General features: G+C 42.5%; 1 protein-coding gene across 1 annotated transcript in view; it reads left to right on the top strand.

Moving 5' to 3' along the window:
* Positions 1 to 16,057, top strand: part of SORCS3 (sortilin related VPS10 domain containing receptor 3) — a gene marked incomplete at both ends in the record, with an annotated part of 312,909 nt that overhangs the window by 210,287 nt on the left and 86,565 nt on the right. Inside the window, one exon of the mRNA XM_082311355.1 lies at positions 10,050 to 10,114. Coding sequence (XP_082167481.1) covers positions 10,050 to 10,114 — 65 coding nt within the window. The remainder of the gene's footprint in view (positions 1 to 10,049; positions 10,115 to 16,057) is intronic.

Raw genomic sequence — 16,057 nt, 5'->3', positions numbered from 1 at the left:
GAGGTCCCTCTTTATGCCTTCTGCCTGTTGGAAATTAACAAACTCTCTTAAAACGACAATTCATCAGTAGTTATATGAGGCAGAATTCATTCTCGGCAAGAGAAGAAATTGAAACTCCCATACTTTCATTCCCTGGCATTCCCCTGAGCTTCCTCTGTAGAATGAGATGAGTTTAATTCTGCTATTGTTAAGCATAGTGAGCATGAAGCTACATTAGAACGTAGGAGTGGGAAGGAGTATCTTATTAGCTGCACTACAGGTTCTTTTAAATAATGTTGATTCAGTAACTTGTCTCTTGCTGATCATATACAGAACAAGGACGAGAAGCCAGTGAGTGAGGCCGTTTTACTTGCATATTTGTAGTGAGCTAATTGGAATAGGAGATAGCAGTGGTTATCATAGCTCTGTAATTATCTCTCAGATAATTGTTCTCCATTGGGCAGAAGGCAATGAAAATGGGATGTAGACACATTCCCATGTTTAGTAAAATATCAGAAATTCTGCAGCTGAGTTTGAGAGGGAAACGTACTGACCTGTGGCTGCCAGCAAGGACTGAGGAAATAATAAATAATACCTGTAGACTTCAGAACTTATTGCTGTAGATCTGGGTTTTCTCCCATAGGAGAAAATCCTGCTTTTTATTGTGGGGGGGAACAAACCAACCAGCCAACCAAAAACGTTGCCAGGTTTTTGGCCAAAGGGTGCAGAAAAATTCTTAGGTTTTGCTCACAATATTTTTTGGTTTCAGGTTTTGATTGAAAATCTTTGAGGGAAGGAGACATGTTTCATTATAATATTGATTTTAGGGGCAATCTGTAATAGTGACTCCCTACAGCCATTTCTGGATCTGCTGTAGTTTCCCTAGAATTCTTTTTTTCTTTTTTTTTTTTCTTTCTACAAAACATTAGATTTGAACAGTGCCTTGACACTTTGGAATTTGCCTCGAGGCTAGAAAACAGCAGAGTATTACTTTTCATTTGGCCTTGTACATTTCTTTCCTTTTATTGCTCATCTATAACAACAGATTGAGAACCCAACAAAGAGAAGCTCTTGATTTACCTACAGCTTGACCATACATCTTTACTTGACATGTGGGTAGCACAAACTCCCATTGCAGCATTCTGCCCTGAGCTTTCTTACTTGAAAAGGCTAATGCTTTGGGGATGGGGATGCTGTGGGACTCTGCTGTTGTGAAGAGCTGGGAGTGGATCTAGTGCTCAGCCCCCTGGGCAGCCTTATCTGCTTATTGTTGGTGCATCCATCTAACTTGAAGCAAAGGAACCCACAAAAGCTCCGTGGTTTCTCTGGTCTCTCCTGCTACAGTGTCACTCTTCCACTGATGGAAAGACCTGCAAGTGGCTGTGGCCATTTTATTCATCTCCTCTCCATTTTATCTATGAGGATGCTTCTGTTTTGAATGCAAACCTGTCTTGTCATGACACACATTGTGATCTGCAGACTTCCTGTCACCGTTGCTTTTACCCATCATAGTCATGCAGACTTGCTGTTTCTACAGACAGACCCTGTCTTTGCATATCTGTCTGCTGCCAGAATCCTTTTTGTTTCCTGCTTCTTTGTCTTTTCCTCTTGTAGATGTTGGGACAAATGAGCATCTCGCTCTCAGTGGTTAATTGAGTGTGATTTTTTTGAGGGGCAAGGAGGCACACTGATCCATTTATGCTTGCTGGTCCAGAACAGAATAGTTTATTCTCCTCTGTCTTTCTCCTCCATCCCCTTCTTCTTCTTTCCTTTCTCTCTCTTCCTTTCCTGGCTGATGGTTAACAGTCAAAGAATGAAATAAGCCATTTGTTCTCTTCAGGTTAGCATCTGAAATGAAGAGAAACAACTGTCACAAAAGGTTTGTGACAGAAATCTATTTTTTTCACATTGCCTTTCTCCAAAATGCATAAACTGAACCACAAATTTATTTCCAGAATGTTAGATGTTATCCCAGGGTGATTCTTCACAATATTCTGCAACAGTGAATGTGGAGACTCATCCTTCCTTAATCAATACAATGTACAATGCCCATAGGCATATGGGGCTCATCAGCATATCTTATATATTTTGACTGTGCCAAGTTTCATACTGGCATCCTCTCTTTGGACAATTTAAGTTTTATTTTTATTCATCTACTGCTGCATTCATTTATTAAATGATGCTCTCACTCTGAAGCTTTTCAGAGGCACTATATTCTGCCTAGGACTCTGTTAATAGTTGAATCACCGAGCCTTAGCGTTTCAGGCATGTCATAATTTCAGTCAGAAAATGTTCATACAAATGAGGGCAATTAGACACACAGTGAACCAAGAATCCTTATTTTGGTATAAAACATTACTTGAACAGGTCATGTTTAAGATACTTTTGCTAGGAGACAAACTCAAAGGAATGCTATGAGTCTGCTAAACATTCCCTTTCAGGGAGGGAAACTAACTCCAGTGAAGTCCTTGGCTGCAGAACTGGTGGGCTGAGGTGATGGCGTCTTTGAGCATGTACTTTGCTTTTCTAAAGTGGTCAGAAACAGGGCTGATTCATGTTTCCTGAAAAAACAAAGCAATAATCTATAGCAATTCCCCATCTACATGACTTTCAAAGGAGGGTAGCCAAGCACTGGGCAAACATTAATTAAATGGGCTTCATAATATAGTAGTCACTAAACTAATTTTAAACCAAATGCAGGGAAAGAGATTAAAGTCACTCAATATGTCAGTGATCAGTCTTGGAAGACAAACAAAAACTCTGTGCTTGAGTTTTACAGATCTGCGCAAAGCACAGCTGGCTAGAAAATGTAATTTCTGTGATTTATTTATTTTTTTCAAAAAGCTGAAAAAAATCACCACCACTCCCACCCCCCACCGCAAATTGTTCTACTCCCAAATTTTCCATTGGGAAACAAAGATTTTTGGTTAAGTAGAATGAACTATTCCTCTGGAGTGGATTTCTAACTCTCTTTCCCTCCCCCGCCCCCCCCCCCCCCCCCCCAATTTGGCTTAGATTTTGATCACCACAATGGCTTTTGTACACAATAATTTCTGCATTTTGGGTTTCCACTTCTCCTATTTTTCTGTTTTTTCCTCTCCTATTCCAAAAAAAGGGGGGGGGGGGGGGGGGGGGGAGAAAAGGATGAGAAGGGAGACAAAGCTAAAAATATGTCATTTTTGAGTGTTTCCAAAAATATATTTTTATTCTTGTTTCCTCAAAGGACTTGAAATTTAGAATATTAAAAAAAAAAAAAATGTGTCCTGCAAAAAATGTCTCTTCCTTCGGAAGGCAAAACAGAATCAAAGCCTTCTGTTGGAATACGTTTCAAATTTGTCCTCCACTAAGTTTGCGGACCTCTAATCCCAGGTAAATCACCTCTATCCTATCTAGAAGTGCCTTCCTCAAAACATCGCTGTCTGTTTTAGATGCATGTGGGACAGAGAGATGATGGTATATCGTGCACTGAAGCTTTGAGATGCCTTCAAGACAATAACATCTTAACTTGATGAGCTGATGCTTCATTACTTCCACCATATCCTGATGCTGGTGCAACTAGGGCTTGGCAAAAAAAGGCTTATTCAGTTAGGATAAGCCCCCAGGGCTGCTTTTATATATCCTGGATCGGCTGTACCCTGATGAGTCAGAAGCAGCAGGCTGCATGGGATTAGCTTATTTAGTTCAGAAGTAAGCAGCAGGACTGTGACTGCACCTGGGAGCACACCCGCTATGAGTGCTGGCTTGACGTAGCTGACAGATCTGCTCCCTGCATGAGTCTCACTCCCCATGAGAAGTTATTCCAGGCTGGGAAATTAAGATGCCACCTCCAGCACACACCCTGCCAGTGCTGCTAGCCCTTTCAAACCTTGACAGGGCTGTGAGTAAGGATCTTCACCCTTCTACCCACACACTTTTTTTGCGTTTATTTCACAAAAATTTGGTTATGTTTATTGGGGTTTATAGTATAGGTTGGGGAAAAAATGCCAGAGGACTTTAAAGGGCTAAGACTTATTAACTGGATGAGAACTAGACACAGAATTATTTGTACTTTCTTAGTTTTTGGTATTAGTATACAGGGAAAAGAAAAAAACATGAATCAACAGCAGCTTTGTTCTGTTGATAAATATCCTTTATAGGTATTCTCAGGTTCAGTGGCATTTCTTTCTCATTGCTGTTAATTTCTGTGACATAAAGGGTCACCTTCTTTTACATACTGGGAAGAGGAAAAAATGTTTCTGTGTGCAGCAGAGCCTGCTGTCTTGTGTGGATTCTCTAGTGATTGGTGACATGGTTGAGCATAAATGTCAGCTTTTCCTTCAAGAAAAGGATTGATTTGGACCTCTTTCCTCTTCCTGGCCTGCTGTATCCCTGAAACAACTATGTGTAGCAGCTTCGTAGTTCAGGGACCTGTAATCCACTTGAGGTTACAGGTAATTCATTTAGACATTCAGCAGGTAGTGGGGATGAGATGCAGGTAGGCAGATGCATGTATGCACATATGGAAACACATGCAGAGTCTGTGAACACCTTAAGTTTTGTTTTCTTTGAGATACCAGGCAGAACACCTCCTTAAAATTCATTGGAACCTTTTTAAAAAGGATTGGCTCTGCTGAAAATAAATTAGCTGAGAATAAACACTTGGCCATTTTTTTGCCTTATCTTGCAAGCTAAGTCTCACAACAATTATTTCTGCCGATGTCCAGAATTGTAGCATCATGGAAATTAGCACTGGAAAAGACATAGAAAGCTCCAGGGACCCTGGCTAAGACACTTTCTTATAGTATCTTCCTGCCCAGCTTTTTTTCCAAGCTTCATTTGAAATATGCTGTGCAATGAGATTTTGTCCATAACTTCAGAGACCTCATCACATCCTACCCCATCCAGCAGTGCCTCCCTCTTTTCAGCCACAGAGAATGGTACTGTATTTATGTGTTTAATAAATACATTCTTTCCCCCAACAGTTCAACATTCATATCTGTTCTTAACTAGGGTACTTTATGGCATGTTGTCGCCTGGTGTGTATGCAGGTTGTATGCACATTGGCTGTTACATGCGCAGAGTTAATGCCTGATGTATCTAGTTTTAGACTTGACTGCAGTAAATAACAGATGAATACCCAGAATCCCCTTGGCCATCTGAAGGTAACTGCAGTTATTGACACCTAGGCAAATGTGATGCCATATCAGATGGAGAAGGTAGCTTATTGGCTGTTGGCTCATGTTGGAAAGGTATGTATAACTTAGCAATGGTGCTATGTGAAAAGATCCAGATCAGTTGAGCAGGAATTGTATGGATCAGTTTCTGCTCCCATCTGCCCATAGAGACATGGCCCTTTTGTTGCTTGGATGAGTTAGTCCCATGCACTGCTTGCCTGGTACCACACAGAAGCGTTTATTCACTTCTGGGGCAGGATACAATCCAAATTGCAGCAGACTAATTGGCAACACCCACTAATTTGACTGTAGTTGCCTGTAGCAAGAGGATGTGTTTTTCCCCCTTTACATATCATTGCACAATAAATGTGCCTTGTTCCTTCCCATTTCCAGTCCTTGTCTACTGCACAGCATCCTGCAAGTAGTCTCCATCTGTTTCCTCTGTCTCTTTACATGAGCAGTGACAACTGCCTTCAGTTTAACACCCCAACCTGCAAAAATGAGTTTCCAAGTTGGCATCTTAGGAAAGTCTCAATTCATTGTAAAAGTTTTGATTTTGTTTTCAAAGCCAGAGCAGCTGAATGCCATGGTCAGAAACCTCAGCAAAAATCTCAGTCCAGCAGATTCCAGACCAAGTTTGAAAGGCTGTTCCCTGTGACCTGATTTTTTTACTTTCTTGTAAATCCTTGACACAAATGTTGCTGATGTCCAGTGACACACCCCCCCCCCCCCCGCCCCCCCAAGCTAATGGGTTCAGGAGATGGAATCATAGAATCATAGAATCGTTAAGGTTAGAAAAGACCCTTAAGATCATCAAGTCCAACTGTTAACCTAGCACTGCCAAGTCCACCACTAAACTTGCTTGCTCTCCCTCCTGGTCAGAGATGAAATATCAGCAGAGTGGCCTAGTAAATGTGCATCCATGTACAACACTCTTTGCTCAAGATAGAGATAAGGATCTTGCCAGGATCCTATCCATCCTTTAGCTTTCAAGAACACACAATCCTCTTCTGAAAAGAAGGGAGGAAAGATCTTGTGGAAACCCAAGAGCTACCACGAGAACAAAAAAGAAAAGCAGCAGGAGAAGACAGAGAAAAAGTAACCATTGCTTCCTTTCTAATGCGATTCAGAGGTTGTTTGAATTCTTAATTGGCCAATGATCCTGTGCCAGCTGCAACACTGGCTGCAGGCTCCACATTTTGAAACCTGCCTTTGCAGCAGTCAGGGAAAGTGTCAGCAGGAAAAAAATGACCTTTCCTGTCGCTTCTGGCTGCACCCTCTCAGCATTCTCTCATCTGAGTGGTGATAAATGAATAGGGATGGTGGAGGATGTTGATTTAGCATGGTTTCTCACAGCGAGAGTGCCCTCTTTTCTTTCCCATGGCCATCCAAGGCAGCAGCACACACGGGTGCATTTTGTGGACCTTGGTTTAGTTCTTGCTGTCTGGAGTTTGTGCACATACAAAACACAGAGCTGAGCTGTGCATGGAGCCTGAGGTGTGACCATGTGGCAGGAATACTGTTTTCAAGCTGAGCTTAGGCTTCTGAGTGTTGTTAAATACTCTTGTCTTTGTAAACCTCTGAAATAGAGCTGTTTGTCAGCCAGAGAGCCATGAAACCCCTTCCCAGCCATCCCACTCTGTGGGCTCCGCTTGGTAGTAGAGAACATGCAAGGGAAATGGTAAGTCAGGGGATGCTGACATGTTTCCCCATCATACTTTAGTTGCTCAAATAGTTTTGAGCAATGCATTCTCCAAATGTTTTTCAGAGAGATAATGTATAGGAAAATATAAAGCTGTGAAGCTCTCTTCTTGTTTTGTTGCTGCTCTTGTATTGCCAGACCAGAGAGGTTATTGTGGTGAGTTCTCAAGACCAGAGAAATTACTGCATGTGGTAAAGGAATAGCTTTACAGTCTGTGTGTGCATTTTTGCAGCTGTGCTCCACGACCTGCATTCACATCTTGCTCTTTCCACTGCCTAACTTTTTTGCATTCTTCATGTAAAGCTTCTCCAGACAAATGATGAGAGACCATTTACTGAAAATACCCCTATTTAGGAGTCAGAGCACTGCAAAGCAAAGCTGTGTTCTTTGCCAGTGGGAACAGACGTGAGGTGAGGCATGAAAAAACAGCATTGATTGGGGATTTGTTTTGCAATCAGAGTCTTTGATACAACAGAGAGACTTGGTTTGGGAGAAGGAAGGATGACCGATGCATTACTTTACAGGCTTGTTATCTGCCTGCAGATAACAGGAGCTTGTCTTGCTTTTGGGTTGCAGGAGATTGCTTTGTGAGCTTTTCCACTTGAAGTACGGTATTCAGTGAGCAGAGGAGTACTAGGGGAGTGCTGTATGATGGTCCTTTTTTCCTTGTCGTCATTGTTCTGAAAAGAACCATTAGGCTTATCAAAACTAATTAAGGAAACAAGTAGATGGCACTGGGAAGGAAATTCAAGCTAGAATGGCATCTTTCGGGAGACTCCTGTCATCCCCTGGTGCTCATGTAATAGGCATTGTAAGTGGAGTCGATCCACAGAGTTTGTGTATGCAAACACATGATGGTAATGAGTATTTTGGATTTTGTTTGGAAATGCTTAGGTTCTTCTTCTTTGAGGACATGGTTTAGTGGTGGACTTGGCAGAGATAAGTTAACGGTTGGACTCAATGATCTTAAGGGTCTTTTCCAACCTTAACAATTCTATGATTCTATGATTCTATGATTCAAGTTACAGTGCTTTTTAAAATGGATATTGTGGCAGGCCTTAGACTGATGTTTCTTATTACCTGGGCCAGGAGTAGGTTTGGCCCATCGCTGCAGGGGGCCACAGTGCCCCCTCTATCTGGAGCGGAGGGACCCAAGAGGTGTTATGGGGAGCAGGTGAGGCAGCCTGGCATTGTAGTGTCAGGACATGGTAAACGGCTCTGGGTAGAAGGCTGGTGTCTGGCTTCCAGAAGGAAGCCTGGAGAGTTGCAGCCTCCAGGGTGAAGGCTGGATTTAAGTAGGAAGCTTTTTGGGAAGAGCTTTGGGGCAGGTAAACATGTACCTCTGTCCCTATTGGTGTGTCGTAGGCGAGGGTCATGATTGCTGAACAGCTGAAATTACAGCATTTAGGGCTATTTATGGGAAAAAGGCAGAAAACTTCTGCTGTGGACTGGAAAGATGTGTGCCCTTTCTATATATTGGGAAATAATGTTGCTGCACACCATAATGTTCTTCACTGGCAGTTTAAGGAATTTCTATTTGTCCTACTGTCACTGTTAAATGTGTCTAGATATTGGGAAGATTTGACCCTGATAATTACTCGGTCACGGGGACTCGGGCCCATTCTGGCATCCTTACCGATAGCAAACAGCGCTTTCTTCCTTGTGGGATCACCCTGAAACTGATGGTAGAGATTAAGGAGCAGACCATTTCTCACTGGAAGTAGAATGATGAAAGCTCTGCCTGTGCAGCTTTGTTTTGTTGTGTTGGGTTTTTTTTGGCCACAATTCACAGTGTGTTGTGAATGGACTTGCTATTTGATGCAGTGCTCTAGTTAACAAGCAGTGCCAGTTTCACTTACCTACGCAGTGGGTCATAATGTAGTTGTTTTGGCATTTGCAGCACTGGCTGATCTTAGCTGAACTCCAGCACATTCGTATGTTTGTTTGTCATTGCTTCATTTGCCAGGTTTTTTGTGAGATTCACAAAAATGTATCAGAGCATCTGTATTTTGTTTGTTCTTTTTTTCTTTTTTTTTTTTTTTTTTTTTAAATGTTTTAGCTGTTGATGCCCCAAGGATGAAAGCAGCAAAAGACTGTGATAAAAGTGTTTCAGAACATTAGGGAATTGTGAACGTTGGCTGGCTTGGAGGGAATCTATTATTTACAATCTACTGTATCAAATTCAGCTTCCACCAAATTAGAAACTGATTTTTGTCGTTGTCCCTTTTTAATCTAACCCTTTGGTTAACTCAGGAGAAGCAGCTCCATAAATCACGAGGACATCTATGGATTTTTCTTTTTCCCCTGCCAGCCATTGCTAGGACTAAATGTTCATCTCCCAGTGATTCTTATCAGCCAGGACACTAACAACAACATTTCTGTTCTGGGCTTGACTTTCCCTCTGCCAGGAGGAAAACTATCTTTGTAATGTGCTTGGCAAAACATTTTTAGGGAGTAAAATAACAATGCACAGGAAGATTTGACTTGAGGTGCTTGGGTTTCAACCAGTGACATTAAAGAAACGCATCGTGCCTTGTTCATGATTATCAAGGACCACAGCATGGGTCTATGGGGTGAATAATGAATACTTCCTTGCATTTTTTTTTATCAGAACTTCACCATGAATGTATGCATCATTGTTTTCTCTTTTGAAGATGGGGAAACTGAGGTAAACAATAGCAAGATTGCCCAGAAAACCAGGGACAGATCAGGAAACTCGGTCTCTCATGTCACTATTCAGCCAAGGAAAACCCCTTTTTAATTTGCTGTCTATAAGCATGAGGCTGCTGTGCCCTCGTCTTTCCTTCAGCGTTAAAATAGAGCTCTGGTTTTACTGGATCTTGGAATAAGCTTGCTTTGCCACCACAAGAATGATCATTGTAGTCTTGATCTTGTAGACAAGGGATAGAATCATAGAATCGTTTAGGTTGGAAAAGACCTTTAAGATCATCAGGTCCAACCATTAACCTAGCACTGCCAGGTTCACTCAACAGCGCCTGGGAAGATGTCTGTCTTAAAGGTTAGTATATGGCCCCTGGGTATGGGCTGTGTAGAAACACAAAGGAGACAAGTTGGTAGGAGGTAGGGACCTACATGCCAGGTGTCACAAAGTAGACTTGAACTGGTTTTGCTTTCCCTCACCCTCTGTCTGTCTGATTGCAGCCTTTTATCTAACTGGCTGCCTTCTCTCTCTTTCTCTTTCTCCCCTCACCCAGGTCGGTGACTGGTTTGGATAAAGAACCTGACCTTGTGCACATGGAGGCCCGGACAGCTGATGGACGTGAGTGCCTGAAGCCAACACTGAAAAAGTGGGCTTTGAGTCAAGAATGGAGTGGGAATGAAAACTCACTTCACTCATTTTGTCTCCCCATTTACATTTTAATTGATAGGAAAGATGTGGGTTATGTGGTTTGATGTGAGATATACTCTTATCCTTAGCCCCTGGGGGTAAATTCAGAGGCTGCAGGGCTTTTGTCTGTGGAGAGGCTGGGCAGAAGCACAATATCTTGGGCTAAGGAGCTGTCTATTCTGTTCCCTATTTAGCTGTTTCAGTATCATGTATTTCATACGAATCACAAAGAGCTGGGCTACCAGCACTGTGCAGTACAGCCTCCATGCATTTCCAGAGGTGTTTAGAACAGCTGGATTGTACCTGGGAATTTCATAAATCACCTACAGTCAGCCTTCTCCTCTGGCCAGAATGTCCCTACACCTCAGGTACCCTTTGTCTCATATTGAAAGGATTTTTCAGTTTTGCTTATGATGTATGAATAGGCGCTCCATACCAAAACATTCCAGGCCTTGAAAAGGTGCCTGGATCTGAAGTAAGAAAGAAAAAAAAAAATTCTTAACCCCTCACTGAAATGAATGTAGCCACATTTGCAGTAGAATGGATTCCTATGTAATTAACCTCCAGTGAAGAAGATGGTATTAGAAGTAAGCTAAGTTTTTCCACCACTCTCTCCAAACTGTTTTAGGTATTTCACACAGGAACTACAGCATGGTAATGCATCTACTCCTGGGGTGGAACCAGCTTTACTCCAGCTCAGTGCTGCACAGCATGGGACATGTGCCCCTTTTACACTAGAGGGACAGTGTAGAAAGCAGCATAGGATCGAGGTTGTAGAGGATTTCTGGGAGGAAAAGGCCTCATTTCTGTTGGTTGCAAACTTTTCTCTGTTTTAGTCAAGTGCTGCGTAGGCCAGATGCTGTGTGAACAAGCTCCTGTCTATCAGGGTGGCTTTTCTGAGGCTGTGGATCTTCTAAAATCACTCATTGGCCTCCCACTGCTATTTAGTGATGGCAGCTGAATAAATAACCAGGCAATAAAAGCTCAGGGGTGACAGCTGTTTGTTGAAATGTGGAAAAAGCAAAACAGGCTGTCAGGTGGGTGGGCAAGGTAGGGAGGCTTCTTCAGTGCCTTTGCTGCTGTGTGTGCTGTTACAGGAATGCTGGGACAAGTGGCCAAAAGCAGGTAAAAAAAGCAAGCAAGTAAGCAAACAAACTGCTGATGGAGTCTGTTTTCAAACTCAGTTTAAACTTGCTCATCCAGCTATTTGAATATTGGATGTGTCAAGGATGTAGATGCTTCATTTGAAAGATGTCTCCCCAGTTCGCAGACAACTCTCTTCCTTCAGGTCTTGTTTGCTCAGGGGTTTGCTGTTTGTTCTGGTTTTAATGTATAAATTCAGCATTTTGAAATTGGCAGTTGATGGTGGTATCGAGGGTTTCACTGAAAGTCAGACTTAAACCAGCAGTGTCAGCAAAACAGGCCCCTGACAAGCCATCGTCCCAGCAGACAGCAGGCACAGGCGAGACCTGGCGGGCTGTGCTGGCCCTGCTGGCATGTCCCGCTGAGGGCAGCACCAAAATGACTCCTCTCCCAGCCAAGCACAGCACAAAAGAACCATGTTGCTCCAATTAAGAGTTTCTAAGACTTAAACCGATATTAGTTTGTGTTACAAAACATTGACTGCCTCAAAGCTATAGCCTCACCTGGTGTGAAATGGTATGGCTCTGTATGCTTAGGAATGGGAGGCTGAACTTTTCTCCTAGTTGGCTCTGTAACTAAAATGGGCCTTCATGCTCTCAGTGAAATGGCTGAGGCACTTACACCTGCTGGAAAATGGGTCCTTGCAGTTATTTTCTCTTGATCAGAAAGTTTCTGATGAAAGTTTTCCTCAGTAGTGGGGAGAAGGAAGGGGAGGCTTTTTTAATGCCTCTTAGGTCAGTTTGGTGGCTCAGTTACTTATTTGATACATTAATAGACATAGATTTGAGTATTCCCATTGTTCTGTTCAATTCAGGGACAAGAATCCCTGCCTTCAATGTCCCTGGCCACTTGAAAAGTACATGATTCTTCTAGAGGGGGTATTTGTCTTTCCTCTTCTTCTGTTTTCCTCCATACTTTTTATTAAAAAAAAAAAAAAAAAAAAAAAAAAAAAAGGGGTGGGGGGAGAGGGAAGTGGTATTTAGGATTAGACTCCTGAACTTGATTTTTTTTCTTTTAACAGTAATGGGACTCGAGAACCTATCCAATACTGATTCAGACACTGGAGCCTAAAATATGCTCTGTGGCTGGGAACAGGTGGAGGGGCATGCTAGAGTCTCATTCATCCATAAATGAGTCAGGGCTATTAATAAGCTCATGGAGCTGGGAGGTGCAAGTCCTGTTCACCGCCCTGGTGTCTGTCCTCCAAGATGTCTTGCCCCATGGTTTTGTCTGTCCAATCATTAGGAATGGTAGGGTCTCTGAAAAAACATCTGCCCCAGTGTCTAGTCTCCTTAAATATTTGCAAGATGCTGCTAATTCTAGTGCCTAGCTGATCTCAAGCTGTTCTTGTCTTTTGTAGCAGATGAAGTTTTTCACATTTTTTTGACATCTTGGTAGAGCTATTGTAGCAGAATAATAATCTAGGCTTGCATTTTTAAATTATAAAAACATGTAGGAGCCTTGGGCACTGTACCTTCTGCCTGGGTGTAATAGGCAGCAGCAAGGACAGGGTTGGATGCAAGGGAACTATTACAAATACACTGGCACAACCACCCACCAGCACTCCTGGGAAATATATATTAAACTTTCTGATGTTCAGTGAGATAATCTTCTCCTCACTCACAGATACGATGCAATAAACAGTATTTTAATTAACGGGAAAAGAGGGGGGAAAACCTAACCAGAAAGAAAACAGGGTAACTAATTCCTGGGGAATATTTACAAGCCTGTCTATGTTTCTAGATCCTCTTTTCCTTTGGGGGAAAAATTGTGGAGGCCAGCTAGATTTTTCCGCTTCCCATGGTAACCTTCACTGGCAGTTTATGATTTTAAGTCTTGCCTAGCACCAGGACCTGACTTAAGCTGAGCCAATATGCCAATGCAACTTGTTTCCATCAGCTGCCCTTCTCCCTGTTAGCCATGCTGGCCAGGCATGTCTGCTTTTAGCTGGCTTATTAACGCTGCCAAGGAGGAGCAGGTCCTGCTGTCCTGTGTGTCTGTAAGTCACAGTAACCTGCACATAGGTCTGCCCTTTGCAGCCTTCAGCACAGTGACAGGTTTGATTATTTCAGTGTCTCCTTTCAGGGACCCACATCTTTGGGTGTTACCCACCAGAGAGAACCTCTTGTGCTCTTGCTTCCTGCCAAAGGTGTCATGACTGGCGGGCAAAGAGGAGACTTTGTAGTTTGGCTTATTTCACCAGTTTATCACTGCAAATTTCAAGAAATTGCTTCAGTTCTGTCCCTTCTAAAAAGGGTAAAAATACACTCCAAATTCTCAAGATGGGAGACTATGTTAATTAGCAATGGGGAGGTGTTTTGAGCTCCTCAACTGGAAAATGGCTACACATCTGAGGAAGCCATTCCCTAATCCTAAGTGAGATAAGTTGGTGGGAAGGGTTTGTGTGGAGGTATGGATGCTGGGATTTGAGCTGCAGCAAACCCTCCAGGCTGCTTGATGTCCATATTGCCTCATTCACAGATGGGCTGAGAAAGTGGCTGGATGTTGGGTTATAAGCACGAGAAGTTTTTGAGGCTGTCAAGGAAATAGGCTCTTCTCAACTCCTTTTGCAGTGGAACATTAAAAAAAGAACCCAAACCCCGCCAGAACCCAAACCCCCTACTTCTGGTGTTGTGTGGGATGATATATAAGTTGGAAATAATCCCTAGCTAGAAGCCAGCCTCCCTTAAGGCATGCAACTCCCAGTGAAAGGTAAGCAAGGCTTTAAAGGCATCACTTGGGCACATGCCGCCTGCCCCTCTGGGCAGCCATCCTTTTTCTTTGTGGCTGTGCAAAACAGGACTGAAAAATTAACTCCCTTCAGAGAAGAGGGAGATAACAACTTGGAAGTTAGGATGCCCCATTCTCTCTTAATTCACATTTTTGTTGAGGGGCCCTGTACTTTCTATATAGGGGAAGATGTGCTCTGCAAATGTGACCATAGCTCATGAAAGGATCATACCCTTCAAGAAACTTGAGCAGGGACTTGGGGTTGTTTCTTGCTTCCAGTCACACACAAATGTGAACTGTGTGCTGTCATATTTTCACCTGATTTTTAAATATATTTTAAAGGTAATTATTTTTCATTTTTTGTGGGGCAACAGGAAGCAAGGCAAGACTTGAACTTATTTTTGTGTCCAAAGGCAGACAGGTTTGAAGGTAGTTTTTTTTGCATCTGTTTTCTTTCACAGTCCTTGTGTTGTAAAATATATGAAAATAAGTAAACAAGAGACTAAACAGAAAATGGGTAGTGAGCTACCTGCCTTTTCCACCACCAGCTTCCTGTGAATATTAATCAGGTGGCATTCTTTGAATATATTTGATTGCTGGTGTAACACACTCAAAATGACACATTTCCCAATAGGCAGGAAGCTAGTTGTCATGTCAACACTTGTGATTTATTTGCATTTATTTGTGACAGGTTTTTATTCCTCTTCCCATTCTGTCACTCAGCAGCAGCAAATTATCCCCTTTTTGGAGGGATAAGAATATCCAAGCGACTGTGTGGGAGAAGATACTGGAGGGAATGAGCTTCTAAAAATACGGCTCCTGACCTCTCCTCCTCGTTCTGCCTAATTTTAGTGCTACCTCAAAGAACAAGTCAAGGCTGCTGAGCTCCTTTGGTAGCATGGCAGTATATAAGACCTTCTTGTTTTCTGAGAATTTGCTTTTATCCACTGCAAAGATGTCTTAGATTTCATGTTGAGGAGGTAAATAACAGCTCTGGACCAAGAGTGTCTGTGTCAGTTGATGCAGAACCTTAATTTACCGCAGCTGAGTGTCCGACCTCTCTGCTGCTGCTGGTATTTTATGGTGGGAGAAAGCACAATGCTGATACTCCAGTTATTTGGCACTGTCTCTAGGTCAGATATTTTTCACCATACACTTTAATTACCTCCAGATACTCTGACCTGGCACCAGCAACAGTTTCTGCTGCTTTAGCATCATCATTGGGACTTCATTTTCATTGCTGTGCCAGACCTATGCAACAGCTCTGAATCAGCCATGTAGCCCTTATTAACCTGGAATTCCCAGTGCCTCAACCCAGAACCAGCTCTGTAGCCTTTAAACATGGACCTTCAGTCATGTGACTAGTCATGAACCTTTAATAGATTAAAGCTTGGTTCTAGTTTGTGACTTTTTGTAGACAATATCTTTTTAAAAATTGTTATTCTTGTTATCAATGCCTCTGACTTGCATTCTTTTTGCATTCTTAAGTGTCTGTTGGTGGGACAAGGCTATGGAAGGGGAAACTGCCAGTTTGTGAATCTTGTCTTTGAATCTGTGAAGGCAGTTAGCTGAGTGTCAGAGGATTTCAGTCATGCCCCCCGGTGTTTTCTGCTGAACCACATTTTGCTGTCACTGGAAAGACACAGACTAAGGACAACAGAAGGTTTTATGGGATGGAGAATCCTGTAAGCAGCTTTGCTAGTCTAGTTACTGTCCTTTTAAACTTCCTTTTTATCCTTTTGGGCTCAGTTTGACAAGATCCGTGTTAATACGTGAAGTTGTGAACTAAAATCACTGCACCAGGCTCACCCCAGCCCTTATAAACTCACTGTTTTCTTCCTTAATGGTCTGTCCTCACCCTTTGTAGAAAAGCGAACAAGTGCGTGAATCTAAGAAGCCTGTAGAAGTGCTGCAGTGTAAAAGATATGACCCTTTTATCACTGCAGTCGTCATCTTAATGGTATTTTCATTTTCTCCCTAATTTGCAGTTTTCAGAAAAGC

The sequence above is a fragment of the Platalea leucorodia genome (assembly GCF_965183815.1).
Source record: "Platalea leucorodia genome assembly, chromosome: 4".
NCBI classification, from domain to species: Eukaryota; Metazoa; Chordata; class Aves; order Pelecaniformes; family Threskiornithidae; genus Platalea; species Platalea leucorodia.
This window is presented reverse-complemented; position numbering and strand designations above follow the sequence as displayed.